This window comes from Alternaria metachromatica, assembly GCF_023757995.1.
Source record: "Alternaria metachromatica strain BMP 0045 chromosome Unknown scaffold_4, whole genome shotgun sequence".
NCBI lineage: Eukaryota > Fungi > Ascomycota > Dothideomycetes > Pleosporales > Pleosporaceae > Alternaria > Alternaria metachromatica.
Genome location: NW_026055495.1, coordinates 1,608,118 through 1,625,247, shown reverse-complemented (window position 1 = coordinate 1,625,247; position 17,130 = coordinate 1,608,118). Strand labels below are relative to the sequence as shown.

General features: G+C 53.9%; 4 protein-coding genes across 4 annotated transcripts; all 4 read left to right on the top strand.

Annotated features, from left to right (window-relative positions):
* Nucleotides 1-78: 78 nt before the first annotated feature.
* On the top strand, nt 79-2,031 carry J4E83_002890 (uncharacterized protein; the record flags this gene model as incomplete). Its single annotated transcript, XM_049329831.1, has 4 exons — nt 79-257; nt 401-590; nt 643-1,071; nt 1,120-2,031. The coding sequence occupies 4 exons, from the start codon at nt 79-81 to the stop codon at nt 2,029-2,031; spliced, it is 1,710 nt and encodes a 569-aa protein (XP_049191510.1).
* A 2,210-nt stretch (nt 2,032-4,241) lies between these two features.
* J4E83_002889 (uncharacterized protein) lies at nt 4,242-4,842 on the top strand (the record flags this gene model as incomplete). The annotated part of the gene is made up of 2 exons (XM_049329830.1): nt 4,242-4,246; nt 4,401-4,842. 2 exons carry the CDS (start codon nt 4,242-4,244, stop codon nt 4,840-4,842), a joined length of 447 nt encoding a protein of 148 aa, XP_049191509.1.
* A 6,867-nt stretch (nt 4,843-11,709) lies between these two features.
* Nucleotides 11,710-13,530, top strand: VEL1 (velum formation- protein; the record flags this gene model as incomplete). The annotated part of the gene is made up of 1 exon (XM_049329829.1): nt 11,710-13,530. The coding sequence occupies one exon, from the start codon at nt 11,710-11,712 to the stop codon at nt 13,528-13,530; it is 1,821 nt and encodes a 606-aa protein (XP_049191508.1).
* A 1,074-nt stretch (nt 13,531-14,604) lies between these two features.
* On the top strand, nt 14,605-16,242 carry J4E83_002887 (uncharacterized protein; the record flags this gene model as incomplete). The annotated part of the gene is made up of 6 exons (XM_049329828.1): nt 14,605-14,653; nt 14,707-14,762; nt 14,816-15,172; nt 15,220-15,400; nt 15,453-16,021; nt 16,075-16,242. The coding sequence occupies 6 exons, from the start codon at nt 14,605-14,607 to the stop codon at nt 16,240-16,242; spliced, it is 1,380 nt and encodes a 459-aa protein (XP_049191507.1).
* Nucleotides 16,243-17,130: the final 888 nt, after the last annotated feature.

Below are 17,130 nucleotides of genomic sequence, written 5' to 3'. Positions count from 1 at the left end.
GCATTCGTATATATCCTGCTGTCCCGCTGATTAACCAAACACGCCCACCCTCACCTCTCACAACCAGCCCCAGCCATCATGTCGCGACACCGAATCATCGCGCCCGCCGAGATCGCGCAAAAGATTGCCGAGGGCGAGCCAATCGTAATCCACGAGGGCTATGTCCTGAATCTCGGAGAATGGATCAATAGGCATCCGGGCGGCCGTCTCGCCATCCTGCACATGGTGGGAAGAGACGCGACAGACGAGATCAATATGTATGTAATGCGGGACGAGCCTAAATATCGCCAGCCCTACCAGCCCTTCCGCAACAGGCAAAGTTCGGCCACACCATGTCGCCGGATACTGCGGAAGCGTTGAGTAAGCACCCCAGCTTGACCTAATACTGACCTCACAACAGCTATCACACCAATAAGGCACTGCTTATGATGACAAAGCATCGCATCGGTCGTGTCGAGATGCCCTGGGCCAACATGGAGCCTCCAATCCGCTCGCCGGACTACTACATCAATCTTGCGGAAAGAAAGCGATTGGCCGCGGCGCCAGAGTCCGAAAAGTCACGTCGCGGGAGGAGCGTCGACCTGGGATCCGTGGGTCTACCCCCCACCCGTTCGCATTTACCGTCCTCGCTAACAGCACAAGGCCGCCGCCATCATCAGCAAGAAGTTGATTGGAAAGCCAGATACTTGTGTCTACCGCTCAAGTAGCAGACCTGCCAGCGACCCCGAAAAGCTACCTCTTATCCAAACCGAAGATGAGATTGAGACACCAGTCTTGTCTGCCGCGGAAGAGAAGAAGAGGCACAGGGAGCAGTATGCCATCGAGCAAGAGGAGAGGGAGATCGAAGAAGGTATCCGCGACAACCCTTCGCTCGACTTGGAAACGCAAAACACCATCATACAAAGTTACCGCGAATTGCACCAACGGTTCAAAGACGAGGGCCTATACCAATGCCGCTACTCAGAATACGCCAGAGAGTCGGTTCGATACGCTCTGCTCTTCGCCGCGTTCGCCGGCTTCCTTTACGCCAAGTGGTACATGACCTCCGCAGTCTTCCTTGGCCTTTTCTGGGTAAGTCCTCTCCCTCTTTTTGGGTCAACGCGTTCTAATATAATTTAGCAACAAATCATGTTCACAGCACATGATGCCGGCCATCGTGGAATCACAGGCAACTTCGTCTACGACACCCTCATCGGCGCTTTCATCGCAGACTTTTGCTCTGGCCTCAGCATCGGCTGGTGGAAATCCAGCCACAACGTCCACCATCTCATCACTAACATGCCGGAGCATGATCCGGACATCCAGAACATCCCTCTGTTCTCCACCACCCCCACTTACATCAAGTCCGTCCTGTCATCCTTCTACAACTTCCAGTTTGTATGGGACGCTGCATGCGATGTCATTGTGCCTTACCAAAAGTACCTTTACTACCCGATCATGGCCTTTGCTAGATTCAACCTATACTTCCTCGGCTGGTTGCACTTGGTCTCACCCCGAGCAGCTCAATTGGGTGCAGCATGGTGGACACGCCCCGTCGAAATCGTCTTCATGTGCTGCTACTGGTACATCTTCGGCTACCTTCTCTGCTGGCTCTATCTTCCCACATGGCCCATCCGTGTCGGCTTCGTCATCATCTCGCACATGGTCACCATGGTTTTGCACGTACAAATCACCCTCTCTCACTGGGGCATGCCCACAGCCGACCTCGGACCCACTGAGTCTTTCCCTCAACGCCAACTGCGCACAACCATGGACGTCGATTGCCCACCCTGGATGGACTGGTTCCACGGCGGTCTGCAGTTCCAAGCTGTTCATCACCTGTTCCCCCGCGTACCTCGCCACAACCTCCGCCGCGGCCAAGAGCTCGTCCGCGAGTTCTCGGCCAAGACCGGCGTCAAGTACAACTGCGTCGGCTTTGTCGATGGCAACAAGGTCGTCATCAGCCGCCTAGAGCAGATCTCGCAAATGGTCAAGATCATGGTCGAATGCCAAAACCACATGGCCGAGACTGGCGAGAGTGGATTGCACTAGTACGCGCAGGCGCGGAAGCAGTAGATTTTTGCTGGCGTGTTCGCTTCATGACGATGTTAGATTTGTAGACCTTTATCTCCTTTGTTTTGTGCATAATTAGCGAAAAGAAGGCTACCTCTGAAAACGTTACGAGCAATATACACGATAATTGCATATCCCTTTCTCTGCACCTGACTTGAATCTACACGTAGCTGAATTACTGACTCACTGTAGGCACAAAACTGACTTGCGTGCAATGGTAACAGGAGAAATAAGGGGTGCGGTCGGTTCGTTACATGGCTGTCACCGGGGAGTGGATACCGGGAATCTCGCCTCGCAAGTCAGAAGATGCGCACGTCCTCAGCGCAGAAGCTTTCAGAAAAGCGGCAGCTAGGCAATCTTAACGTGCCTTCGGATAGACTCACTAACTTATCGATATCCCGAGCCAACGTGCTTTGCGTTCATCTCCGACCTGGGTATATCAGAGCGCTGCCGGATATTTCCGGTGCCCGCGCGGTTTTCAGGGTCCAACTCTTCGCATGCTCAGGCCATCAACACGCAATCCTCACTACGCACCGAGGTCCACAAACGCCCACAGCGTTGATATATCACGCCCTCCCCCTATCGGTATTCATTCTGCATATCCGATATAACTCAGCGCAATGACCCGCATTGCTCCAGCTCAGCTAATGGGGACGCTCGTGCGGGACGGTTGGCTGGCTTCTACCACCGGAAGCTTGCTTTCACATCACAAGTTCTTGACGCGACTGGAAATAGCGGACTTCGAGTATGCTTCTACGAGAAAGAGAAGCGTTCTTTTGTAACCTGACACATAATGTACCCATAAGACAGTGCCGACACCGGGCCGCAGACCCGCAGATGTCCATCGCTGAGGGGTTGGCTGGTCTTCAAAATCATACGACGTCGTTGACAATAGGCTGGAATATGCGCAACTATATGCGCTTGTTGGCTTCGAAGCCCAGAAACGACACCATTAACGTCTGGCAGATTCGCTCGATCAATCAGCCAATACGTGGACATCAGCCATCTTCCTAAGTCGCGAACAGGTGCATGCTGGCAGGGCACTCAGCTGCAGCAAAGTAGCCAACCGAGCCTCAAGCCACTTCTGAATGGGATTATTCTTTCGAATCAACCAACCAGGCTATTTCGATCACAGTCGCTTCCTCTGAAATCCTGTGGTCATTGCCCACGTTGGACCATGCGAACAGAATCTTCGTTAAGTTCCGCTCTCGTAAAAACGCTCGAATGGAACATCGATCAGACTTTCGGCTTCATCTCGTCTGCATACTGCTTACGAAGATATTGAATGAGATTGTCAAAAAGAGAAATCATCACGTACAGCTACCAGTCCACTGTGAAGTCACCAGCGACATGCCGATCTTATCGGGCGCCCCGACACGAATGAAGACCTCTGCTACTACGAAAGTAGTATGTTGAGTGTTAGGGTCAGGGCGTATTCTTAGTGTGGCAAACAAATCCACAAGACTGAGAATGGGCATGCTGCTGATTTGATAAACAAGCGGAGATATCAATGGCAGTGCATGGTACCTGCGTTAGTTTTGATGTTCTTTTCGGTACCTAGACGTTCAGAGTTGACTCGGATTTCGCCTAAACTGCGGCATCGTGAGCCCTCGCATCGACGCATTCTTCGCGCTCTTCGACTTGCAAACACTCCACGCTTCGCAATAGGGCAATACTGACCTTCTATGCTGACAAAATCACACCTCAGCATTGATCTGAAGGCTCTGTTCGCAAATGTCTCAACGACGCACCGGACAGTTTGCCCGTTTCGTGCACACCAACTCCACCACCACATCCACATCCCACGTGCCAAGCATGGAGGCCGACCCCAACAGGCATTCGCACGCTACTCCAGCGTCACACTCGGTAAACCCGCCTACTCAGGACCACTTTCTACCAATCGTTCATCTCGAGGAGCAAGTTTTTGCCTTCTTTTACGGAAACTGAGTACCGCAATGTCCATCGCCAAGGCAATCCGCCGCCTTGGCTCGGCGCCCAGCCATGTAGGTGTATGCTCTGCAGCATCGACCCGAAGATGGGGATATAAAACTTTTGGCCCGTAGGCACTGCAGTTACTTCGTTACCCTACTATCTCTCACGAAACATCCTATTCGAGCCCTCAGGACATTCCCTCGTTACCTACATATCCAACTCGACAAGACAACTACGGTCGTTTCTACACATTCAACATGAGGTTCTCGGTCATCTCCCTTCTCGCTGCCGCTGCCGCCGTTGTAGCACAGGACACCGTCTCTGTGACTGCCGGTGGTGAGTGCGAGCCCCACGGCGACCACTGGTAAGACCATCTGAGAACATCTACTTCATAGATCCAAGCTGACAATATCAAGGCACTGCCCCGACGGCGTTCCAGAGCCCACTGGTGCTCCTACCCCAGAGCAGCTTGCTTCGCACTCCGCTGAGGAAGCCGCTGAGGAGGCTACTTCCGGCCCTGCCTCCACCATCGCCTCCACCACCGTCACTGTCGTCTCCTCTGGATCCACCATGATCACTGCCTCCGCATCCCACAGCCACGATGACGAGGACGATCACGACCACGAGGCCACTGCCAGCACTTGCGAGCCCCACGGCGACCACTGGCACTGCCCTGCCGGCGTTGCCGAGCCCACCACCCTTCCTGCTGAGACTGTCTCCGGCACCGCTACCGTCACCGACGACGCTGCGTCCGCTGCTGAGTCCAGCGCTCTCCCTGAGCAGACCGAGAACGCCGCTGTTGCCGTTGGCGCCGGAAAGGTCGCTGCTGTCCTCGGTGCTGCTGCTTTCTTCTTGTAAGCGCGGATTCGCTGGGATAGTTTGCTGTAACCTGTTTTGCGATCGAATTCTTGAATGAGTGGATGCGCGTATGATGGATGAACTTGGCTCTACTACACGACTTTACCTGTACATATTAGTATAATGGGGCTACTTGATGGCATCCTAATCAGACTCAAAAGAAATGATCCTACACAAGAACTCACTTGAGAACATACGTGATGCGTGATTCTGTATTGCACAAATTGGATTCACACCGAAGCTCGTTGTGATGATGTTAGTGCTAAGCAATGTATGAAACACTTGGCTGATCAGTAAACTGCATGACATCGCGTTACGAGCCCCTGCTAAGGCTCTCTGTGTTCGCGACTTTCTAGACTTTCTGAACTTCGTTGATGCAAGCCAATCTAGAACTACGTTTCAACCTCCAAGTCTATGATACAGTCGCATGCAGGTTATCTGGCACCATCAAAATACTTCCCCATGGACTGATTTAAATCACACCTCAGAAACAGAGCATACCATGGCAAGAACTGCAGAAAATACAACGAACCATGTCTCGCTTTCTACATACAATACACGTCTGATTGTCTCGTATATCGACAAAGAAGGCGCAGAGACGCCACGAGACAAGAACAAAGCACAGTACCTCATTGTCTGGCAAACAGAAATGTCTCAAAAAAAAAGAGAGACATCACCATGCTACCATGGAATAGATGGCCACTCGCATCTTGATCAAGATAAATGTAGCGAGACACCAGAAAACCAAACAGTATCACTTGACAGAGAAAGGCAGGCCTACCATCCAACCACCGCTTCAAACACCTGCGTAAACCCTCGTCAAGATGGCATTCTCCTGCCTCACCCACATCTTCACCACCACGGCTTCCACACTAAATACCACCCACACAGGCGTCGTCCATCGAGTCCCTCAGCCACAGGACAACCCCTCAATCTTCTCGCAGACATACGACGTGACGAGCAAAGCATACGCCCCCTCGCTGGTCAGCCACACTGCATACCGCGAGCACTCAGCTTCTCTCAATCGACCTCAGGCTAAGACCACAAAGATAGAAGTAGAAACAAGAGGCAGTTGGGTGCCAGAGGCAGGTTCGAGAGATGGAGATGGGTGGGATGTTGGGTATGAGCGGGCTACGCAGATGACTGTCAAGAGAAAGGGGAGAGGGGCGTTCATGTTTGAGGGAGCTATGATGGAGGGGTGGGAGGTTGAGATTAACGAGGTGGATGAAGATGAGGCTGAAGAGGGTAGACTCGGCAGGGGAAGGCTAGAAGATGGATTTGAGTATCGGGGATGGGTGGATGGGGAAATGACGATAGTGAATACAAAAGGAGTAGAGGGTGACGTGGTAGGACGTGTAAATCTATGTAAAGATGAGGAAGAAATGAAGATTGAGAGTAGGAATGCAATGGAGGGAAACAGGAATAGTGTGGGGCGAGCCTTATTTTGGAATAAGTTCTAATCAACGATGTCTACATATCAGCCACATCAGATACTATGACCGAGCACTTTATTTCAGGTCAAGCCTTGTTTGTCAAATCGTTAACACAAAATATCCCCTCCTCAAATCTCCAGTTTCGTATCTACACCATCGTGGTGTTGTCCGACTAGCCGAAGATCCGTCCCGCATCGACCATTAAGCAAGGGATCTCCGCATACCAATAGCCAGCTCCTCTCGCCCACGCCGCACACCAAAATGAGATCGAAGGACCTTTTCGAGAGATCATGTGCCCGGGAGGAGTGACTATGACCACCAGTTGCGGGAGTAGGCGCCGTTGCCGCTGTCCAACCGATGCGTTCGAGGACCATCTGCGCCGCATCGCTTCGACGAGAGTAGATATGGGGATGACGGCTAGATGGCAATCTAGATCCTATCGCGATCCGCTATCGATATGCGGTTCTGTGGTATACGAGAAGGAAGGAGACGTACTGGCGAATGAAGGCCGATGCACGAGGTGGTGGCCCACATCTGTTGCGTCTGAAGGACGAGAATGCTGAACGTAAAGATGTGGAGTTAAGGACGCACATGCAGAATCGATACTCTTAGAGGTACTATCGTGCAGTCAGTAAGTGGAGTAAGTGGGCCAGTCGAGCAAGATGTTGGCTTGCCCAGAAGCCGCCGAAAAATGTGTATAAGAAAGCCAGTGAGTCCGTCCTATTTCTCTCCTCACCCATCATTTCAAAGCGATAGCAAGCCGCAGTCCTCTTCACTCTAATAAGCAGCATCCCTCAATATGCAGTTCCTCAGCTTTACTTTCACTCTCCTCTCTCTTACTGCCATCAGTGCAGTTGCTGCACCGGCACCGGAACCGGTGGCGGCACCAATACCACAGGTATCAATAAGACCACGTCCGGATCCTTGCGTAGGTCGCTACTGTGTAGTCTTACCTCTACCATGGTCTGGTGTGCGCCAGAACATTACCTACCCCTGCCAAAACGACGGATCGTCTTATGAGTGGTGTGTGGGAGCAGGACTTTGTGAAGATGGTGTTGGCTGTCTATGATCAGCTTTTTTTCGGTCATGGTGGATGACGGTCAGTACAGTGACTATTGCTCGGTCGATCGCTCCTGATGCTGACTCACTGCACAGCTGTAAAAAGCCGGGGAAAGGATGGTATCATATCCTCTGAGTGCGGCGAGATGACCGGGATTCGTGGGAGAAAGGGGTTGGGTTTATGGTGTATGATCTGGAGAGAACAGAAGACGTGTTCAGCAGTTCAAAGAATTCATACGGGAATATAGCTTGCAACCACAATCACATTTTTCTTGATGTACTCGGTCGCGAACGAGTGAGACACATGGAATGAAGATGATGATTAATGATTCGTACGTTGAGAGGAGAGATCATGTTTCGACGATCAAGCAGCGATGAACCAGTACCATGGCAGAATCTGATGAGACGACCGACTTTGGCAGTGCGAATTGACTCGCTAGATCTTAACAGAAGAACAATGGACGAGGAATCGCGACTACAAAGTGCATGACGGAGTTGAAACGACCCGACACAGCATGAAGCGCAGGCTGACACGGGCAGACAAACTGACGCGTAAGGTGACGTGTACTTGCCATTCTTGAGGCCGAACGGAAATTCGACGAACAATACCATCGCTATTATCAGTGATGCGTAGTTATCCTTGGAATGAAGGCTGTGTGACATCTAGACGGGTTACCTCATGAGTACCAGGTCAGCTGGTAGACGTCACGGTGTCTGCGAAGCAATAGCTTATACGTTGGAATGTTCCAAGTCGCCAATGGAGAGAGACAGCAGTCGATACGACAGAAAGCCAACGTCTTGAAAACGTGTTAGCGCCGTGCACTCCCTGTGACGCTGATTGACCAGCGCATACCCAGTACCAACAGCATGATCTGCATCCGCACTTCTATTTCAAGCCTCGTATATGTGCAGTTGTCGAATGCCGCTGGACGTAACGTCTGCAGCCGCCGAATCTCCCGTGTTAAGTAAGGGATGGAGCACACCAATGGTCCCTCTCACATTCTTTCACCGATCAGATCATATCTTCTAGAAAGACAGGGGCTTCCAGAAGGCCACCCTTGAGGAATGCACAAGTCGAACTGTTCCAAGCCTTTCGGTGCTTGATGTGCGCTCCGATCTTGCCGGATTGTGGCCACAGGAGCGCGCAGCATGCCAGCGCATCGTATGTAGTAGACCCTGTGGAATATGAGGTATGTTGGTATGTACAGAAAGGTATGTGCTTGCTGCTATCAGACCATGTAGACGCGGGGTGGTCGTCATGTGTGGCATCTTGACTGCATGGTGGCTTTCCCTGGGCCCGACCATTGGAACTATCGGTATCTGAGGGTAAGGCTGCGCCTGCTGTAGACTGACCATGATGGCCCCGGGTCAAGACGTGGCTTTTCCCAGTGTGACGTTCGTGTTCAAGAGGCGCCCAGTACACTGAGCCGCAGGAGCTGAATGCGACTGTTTGGGTCTTGCGGCGTCTATTGAACACGCTAGGTCAACGTGGCTCTGTAGTGCCTCCAGGGGCGCTGAGTGTAGCGAAAGATGGCCTGATATCGAGACAGCATAGGCAGAGGAAGTCTGGTCGGTGGAGCGCAGACGTCATTTGTAGGCATGCGCCTAGCCTGAAGGTTTAGCACGGGCTCATGCAAGGACTGGGTGTACTCTGCTGTCACGCTTTGCGCGATAGTCGTTGCAAAGCGTAATTTGAGGCATGCAAGTCCGTGCGATATTACCGCGTGATGGAGATAGCACGGGTGTGGGTTCAAGTGGTTTGGCGAGGCTGCAGTTGAATAGAGTGAAACGAGTGTGGGATCCAGGCCTCAGGCAACGGCCAAGCGCGTATCGCGGTGGGTGCAGTGATTTCAGGTTGGCTGGAGAACCTTTGCAGGAGACTGCGCGAAATGCTGCAAACCATATACGACTGGTGCCATGATGCGTCTTCTCGTGCAAGCTAGGGCGGGAGACTGCATTGTTGATGGTCTTCAGCAACGACGTTGTGCAACTCTCCGCGCAGCCATTGCCGAGGGTAAGGGCTTTGACTTTTGGAGGAACGGAAAGACGACGCCAGACGCGAACACTGGCAGTCGGCGTCATAAAACGATCGTACCATCCAAAGTTACCGACCAAGGTTTCAGCGACAGGGTCCATCAGGGTCGAATGCGAAAGCGCGGAAGACGACGCTGTGTTCGGCCAGGGTAAAGCGACTGGTAACTTCCGGGGGATTTGTCGGAGCCTAAGTGCGACAGCAGTCAACCAACAGAGCGTTTGACATGTGCGCGTGGTGGGTTCGCCGGCAACAGTCCCAATCAATGAAGGGTGAAACCTCCGCTTTCCGCAAACTCTAATGGCATTTACTTTTGCGAGTTGCTCCGGGCTGCGGATAGAACGGGCGTCCTCATGCACGATTCGGCGGTACGTGATCACCACGAGATGGACTCGGCATCGACAAGCAAGGGCAGCGTCTGACTGCGATTAAATGTCCAACACGTCGAAACGGCGTGCAGGATGTTGTTGGCAGCAGGAAGCGGATCTGATCGCCCCAGGCCCTGAGGAGGGCTGCAACGGGAGAGTGCGCATCCCGGCCGTTGAGGAAGACAGGAATACTGGGGCTGCATGCTTCCGATAATGGAGGGGGCGAATCAAGGTGGCTGGAACGACGGGTAAAGGATCCCACTTGGCGCAATCCAGCAGAAGGGCAGCAGGGGCATGTCAGCCACGGTGATCCTTCGCGAGTGGGCCGTTTGCTGCCCACTGCTGGCTGCTGGGAACCGCCTCGCTGGCCATTGGTTTCCAGCGTCCCAGCCGGCAGTCAGTCAGCAGCGTCGCATAAAAAGCACCGTTGGAGAACCGTTCATGGGGGCGGTCAGCACTCTGGCAAAAGGACGATATGGGGCTGGAAAGAGTAGCGAGGCGTCGGCATGGATAGTGACGAGCATCAGACCATCTGGCTGTTGTGTGCGCCAGCCATTGTCGCACGGCACAGTGTGCTTGGCCCAGGCGGTATCTCCCGGGCACCCTGGCACCATGCATCCCCAGGCGGGCCTACTACAGAAACCGGCTCTCTACCCAGACGTGGCGCCCAGCTGAGATGGGCAGCAGTGCAATTTAGTGACATCTGGATGTGGGAGAGGCGAATGCGAAGGTGACTAGTATGGAATACACTATGCTCGTAGGAGAGAGTACTCCCAAGTGTAGTATGGCATGTGCGTGCCTTGTAGCGTAGGCATGGCGCCAGACCCAAGGCGATGTGATGGGACGACACCATGGTTGCCCATCGAGAGCCGGGAGCTGGAACCGTGTGATCGGTGGGCAGTGGCCTGGCCGGCTAGTTTAACTTTGGCAAGACGCGGGCCAATATGTTTCGGTTCCCGCTTGGTGCTCGCTTCGGGGCGCACGAGTCAGTGCAGGTGGTTGTGCCCAGGTGGTGGATGGCGGGCGTGCAGAGAGGAAGGTGTGGAGAGCAACGCGCTCCTTACCATGGTTCTCGCCAGTTTCTCGCGATGCACGACGACGCAAGACGACTGCGCCTTGCCGTGGTGGTACTAGGACTGCAGCTTCTGCGCGCGAGGCGTCCGCGGAGCATTCATGGGTTGCAGGCGGGTGAGGCTTCAAACCAATAGCCACAGCACACTAAGCTGCCTTTGTCCGGCTAAAGTGTCAGTGCAGATGAGCCTGACCCAGCGGGCCTCTCAGCCGTCCCCTCTCATAGCCGCGTGCCCTCAGCTCTCCCCATTCTTCACATATCCATCGCCGACTCTTGCACCCTCACTGCAATTGCGGCTCCCGACGACCGGTGCTGTTCTCGCTCTGCCATCTGTCCCGGAGGTTCCTTTTGAGCACACTTGACTTGGCATCATCTTAGCCAGCCTCGCCGTCGCGTCTCCCAAGCTTTCTGCTATCTGCTTTCTGGCCCCCAGCACCCGGCCCTCAGCACCACCCAGCCATCGACCGCAGCACCGCAAAGACATCCATCTCTGCGCATCCCCTACTGCACTGCTCCTCTGCTCGACTTGTTGCTTTGCGCATTATTTTTGGTTGATTTTCCACCTCTCCATCGGTAAGTTTCCCCAGCGAGTCCCGCCCGCGCCTTTGGGATGCCGACAGTTTGGGCACGCGTCAGCCAGCGATGCGGCGTTGGCCCTGCGGCGCCCACGAGTCTGTCGGAATGGCATTGTCAAACACATGTGCTGACCACTCCAGACTGTCTGCTACCGTGGTTCACTCCAGCGTAGCTGTTGTTCTAGCTCGTTCAAAGTACCCATTGTGTGGTCGCTGATGTAAGTGTTCCCTTTGGGTGGGTGCCGCGAGGCAGTCCCTGGCGTCGACTCACCCCAACTCCACGACGACTCCGCATGCTGACTCGCTGCAGACCAGACACATCGCACTCATGATGTCCAACATTGCTGTCAGCCACGAAAACAAGAGCCAGTTCATCCGCACCACCAAGGATGGCCGCACCATTCGCTACAATCTGCAGGTAATCCAGCAGCCCGAACGCGCGCGTGCATGTGGTAGCGGCGCAAAGTCGAGTGCCGATCGCCGCCCCGTGGACCCTCCCCCCATTGTCGAGCTTCGCATCTACGAGAACGACCAGGACATCACCTTCGCCTACAATGCGAGTTTCTTCCTCCATGCCAGTCTCGAAAATGCGCGCGCCATTGCACATGGACGCACCCAGTCCTCGGCAGGCCCCAGCTTTCCTGTCCTGACCGGCACCCCCGTTGCGGGCATGGCCTACCTCGAGCGCCCTACGCCCGCCGGCTACTTCATCTTTCCCGATCTTTCAGTCCGTCACGAGGGCAAGTACCGCCTGAGTTTCGCTCTGTTCGAAAACTTGGCCGAGGTCAAGGACCTGGACCCTGGTGACCCAGAAGTCATCTTCGACGGCAACCACTTTGTCTCCCACCGTGCTGAGGTCAGATCGTCGCCATTCACCGTCTTCTCTGCAAAGAAGTTCCCTGGTCTGTCTGAGAGTACTGCCCTGAGTCGCCAGGTTGCCGAGCAGGGCTGCCGTGTTCGTATCCGTCGCGATGTTAGGATGAGGCGCCGCGAGAACAAGTCGTCCAAGGAATGGGACGAGTATGATGAGGAGGGTGGTGGCTACGACCGCGCCAGAGGAACAGCGACCCCCGAAAACTATGGCCAGGCACCAAACGCCCCTCTCGATGACCGTCCGCGGTCCGTCTCCAACGCCAGCAATCCTTCGCTGGCACCACCCCGCCGTCCGAGCATGGAGGAGATGGCACATGGCTACCCTGCCAGCAATGGCTATCAGCAGCAGATGCCACCGCCGCAGAACCCCACGTACACGCAAATGCCTTCGTATGCATCAAGCCAACAACACCAATACTCGCAGCAGTACTCCGCTCCCCAGACGCCTTCCATGATGCAACCTCCCCAGCATTCTCCTGCATACTCGCAACACCCGCAACATTCTCAACACGCTCAACACACCCAACACAGCAGCTACCCGAGCCAGCAGCAACCCCAGCCCACAATGCCCGCAAGCCAGCAATACAACTACTCAAACTACCAGCAGCCGGCGCACTATGACCAGGTTCCTCCTTCTCGTCAGGAACACGTGGCCGCCGAGTACGCTCAGCCAGTCGACTACCGACGGTCGTCTGTGACCCAGTCGTCGCCTCAGCAGTACTCCGCGCCCAGCCATGCAGTGCAATCCTACAGCTCTATGGATCAGTACAGTCGGCCACAGCAAATGAGCCAGCCTCTGCAACCCCTGCAGCCTCTACACACCTCACCCCAGGCATATGCTTCGTCTACGCCTAGTGCTGTGCACACTCCCAGCCACCAGCCGCTGCCATCTTTGAGGCCCATCGTCGCCGAAAAGCTGGAGCCCGTCTCGCCTTCTTACCAGTCGCCGCCCGGTACCCTTTCAGCTACCATGTCCGTCAACTCTGACGGGTCCAGCCAGAACTATGCGCTGCCCAAGTTCAATGCTCAGGCACAGGGTCTTCCACCCATGTCGGCTGGATCAAGCAACAAACGTTCCTTCTCCAGCACATTCGACTCCCGCCACCTGAACGAACGCATGGTTTCTGGCAGCAGGCCACAACCCTCTGGTGCTGGGTACAACTACGATCCTGCCGACTCTCCGGATATGGAAGAGCCAATGGATCGAGCGGCCATGAGCTACCGGCGTGCGGACGGGACACAACGGCAACGTCATGTTCCCGCAGTCGGCCATTGAGTTCTCTGCTGACGGCCGCGTAGCTCTGACAAGACCGGCCCCCAGCATGTACGTTGCATAAGGATCTGTTGTAGGAGTACGGCGTTATGTGTGCTGTTACGGATCTAATGTGCTCTGATCATCTATACCCCCGAGTACGACGAATGTGCGATCTCACCACGGCAATTTTTCCTATTTTGTATCCAAGCCCTGTCTTTCTATGCTCTATTACACATACGTCAGCTATTAAGCTGCACACTACCGTTTCCTTTCACTGTTACACAAAAAATACTACCCACATACCCCCATCAAGGCAATACGCCCTCTGTTTCCTTTCAATCTATTATTCCTACCTTGTACTTTGTTTGAATGTGCTCTACGGAACACGTGGCTCAGCAGATTGAGAGCTCTGGCATTTCCTTCTATTGGTTAACGGATGAGATAGTATACGCATAAGCATGCAATAAGGGAGGCTGCTTGTGATTTGCATAGATTCCGTAGGCTCAATCATGGCACACAATGCGCTATTGAACTTTAGTTTTGGTCCCCTTGCGTGAGCAATACATGCAGGTGGTGCGCTCTAAGTCCAATCCACGGATCGGATACATCTCGCGTCGTCTAGTCCGCCTCAAGAGTACCCCTCCATCTACCCCGCGTCCCAATACAGATCAACACAATCACGCAATTTGCCAGCGTCCTACCAGAAGACGCGCCATGCATCCGACGAGTACAATGTGACTGTCTTTTACACATAATGGGAAACGTAGAGCTTGAAGTTTTTCGCATTATGCCGCAAAGAAGACTGGCTTACCTAAAGCTAACCTGTGATGGTATGGTACGAGCGTGACAGGCTTCAAGCACACTTCCCGCCACGGGAAGCTACGAAGGAGTGCCTGCGGGCTCTGGTTACAAGTGTGATCCACACCCGCGTGGGCAAAAATGACGTGACGGACGCGACTTTTGGCACAATTGATCCACTGGTTCTCCCCTCTTTTTGCCTTCCTCTCCTCCATCTCTAAACGTTCTTGTGAACATTTAGCACTCTACCACCAATTCATAGCGCCATTGTGCATAGTTGTTGAATTGTAAAGCAACATGGCTGAGGAACTATCCAAGAACTTCGAGACGCTGCAATTGCACGCTGGTGAGCGCTTCTCAGCTTCTCTTCAGGTGTATATGCTAATACAACATCTCCAGGCCATGAGCCAGACTCAGTGACAAACTCTCGTGCCGTACCCATCTACGCGACCAGTGTAAGTTGTGGAACGAAGTGGGCCTCCAATGACACTCATGCTGATACAAACAGTCTTACACGTTCAATGACAGCGCTCATGGCGCAAGACTCTTCGGACTAAAGGAGTTCGGCAACATCTACAGCCGCATAATGAACCCCACCGTCGATGTCCTCGAGAAACGTATCGCCGCATTGGAAGGCGGTGTTGCAGCACTAGGAGTAGCGTCTGGCCAGTCCGCCCAATTCATCGCCATAGCTGCTCTGGCGCACGCCGGAGACAATATCATTGCAACCTCGAACTTGTACGGAGGCACATACAACCAGCTCAAGGTCTTCTTCCCGCGCCTGGGAGTGCAGACCAAGTTCGTCAACGGTGACAAACCGGACGACTTCAAGGCTGCGATTGACGAGAAGACCAAGGCGATCTATGTGAGTTTTTGCGAATGATTGTTCACAAGCTGGCTAATGTCCCAAAGCTCGAGAGTATCGGAAACCCGAGGTACAACGTTCCCGACTTTGAGAAGATCGTAGCGATTGCGCATGAGGCCGGTGTTCCGGTTATTGTTGACAATACGTTTGGTGCTGGAGGATACTTCTGCAGGCCTATCGACTTTGGCGCTGATATTGTCGTGCACTCTGCGACAAAGTGGATCGGAGGTAACGCTCACTTCGTCCTTGGAAAGAAGGCATATGTTGACTGAGATGACAGGCCACGGAACCACGATTGGTGGTATCGTCGTCGACAGCGGAAAGTTCGACTGGGGCAAGCACGGCAAGCGCTTCCCGCAGATGGTCGAGCCATCAGACGGCTACCACGGGCTGAAGTTCTGGGAGACTTTTGGAGCCATTACATTCATCATGCGAGCGCGCGTTGAGATCCTGCGAGACCTAGGCGCAGCGCTGAACCCCTTCGCCGCCCAACAGCTCATCCTTGGTGTCGAAACTCTTTCTCTACGATGCGAGCGACACGCATCCAATGCACTCAAGCTGGCGAAGTGGCTCGAGAGCAACAAGAACGTGAGCTGGGTATCGTATCCAGGTCTCGAGAGCCATCAATCACACGAGCTAGCGAAGAAGTACCTGCCTCGTGGGTTCGGAGGCGTACTGTCATTTGGCGTAACAGGAGGTGGTGCAGCGGGCAGCCAGGTCGTAGACAACTTCAAGCTCATCTCCAACGTAGCGAACGTTGGCGATTCCAAGACGCTGGCTATCCATCCTTGGACGACGACGCACGAGCAGCTGAGTGACGAGGAGAAGATCAACTCAGGTGTCACTGAGGTAAGCAAATATTGCCTAATGAGCCAAAGTGATAACATGCTGACAGATTACAGGATCTCATTCGCATCTCGGTTGGCACAGAACACATCGACGACATCATTGCCGACTTTGAGCAGTCTTTCAAAAAGTCGGCAACGGCGCCAGCTGAGAAGGGTCAGCCTGAGAACGCAACAAAAACAGGCGGCGGTGAGCCCTCTGCGTCTCTGTCGGGAGCTACATAGGAACGTGGTACTGAGGTTGTTGCTCTAGAAACGCGAATAGCGATTCCGAGATTGTAATGAAATGAATACCTAATGGTAGCCCCGACATGTTGTGGCTGATAATCTGGACGCTTGATACCTACACTACTGCGCGCAGCGTGAACTCTCTCCGTGGTGTCCTCGTACGAAGTCGTTACATATCTCTTCTAACCCCTGGCAGCGCACACGCAGCATCTCAAGCCGAGGCATCTTCCCTACCGGTGGGCTCTAGTACCGAGATCCGCTGACCAATCAGCATGGAGCCGTCTACGTTGTCGCGAAGCAAGGATGGTTACCCCAGGATCTGATCTCGACAACATGTGAAAGCCAAATATCTAGCACATGACGCATCTGCGCATGCAAACGCTCTCGTCGTCCCATATGCGCCAGCCCTCTCGCTCAGCGGTACACCCAAGGCAGCGCGGCGCCCCATCTCGTTCCCCGCAAACACATGCCAAAAGGTGCCTGCTCCGGAGTCTGGAGAAGAGCGGGATGCCCAGACATCGGGGTTTCAGCTGCATCCAGCGCACCTGACCGGTAGCTTTCGGTGCAGGAACTTGGCTCCAGTTTTCATCTTGGTCGCAATTGGACGGGCGCGCGACATGACGACTTTGCCGAGGCACGTTTTGCGCCGCCATGGGAAATTGTGGAGTTTCTGGCTTAGTCCCGTATGATTACAACCCTGACCTTTAGGGTTCGTTGCGCCTGATTCCCATCTTCCACTGCTGAGTTTGAGCGCGTTGCCCTTTCTCGAGACGTGTTGCATCTTCTCTTTACTGTTCGCTATAGCTGACGAGAAAGCGGGAGTCCTGGCGTAGAGCTATAGGTATGTGAGGTCATCTGCCATGTCGCAGCTGGAAGCTAGAAGCT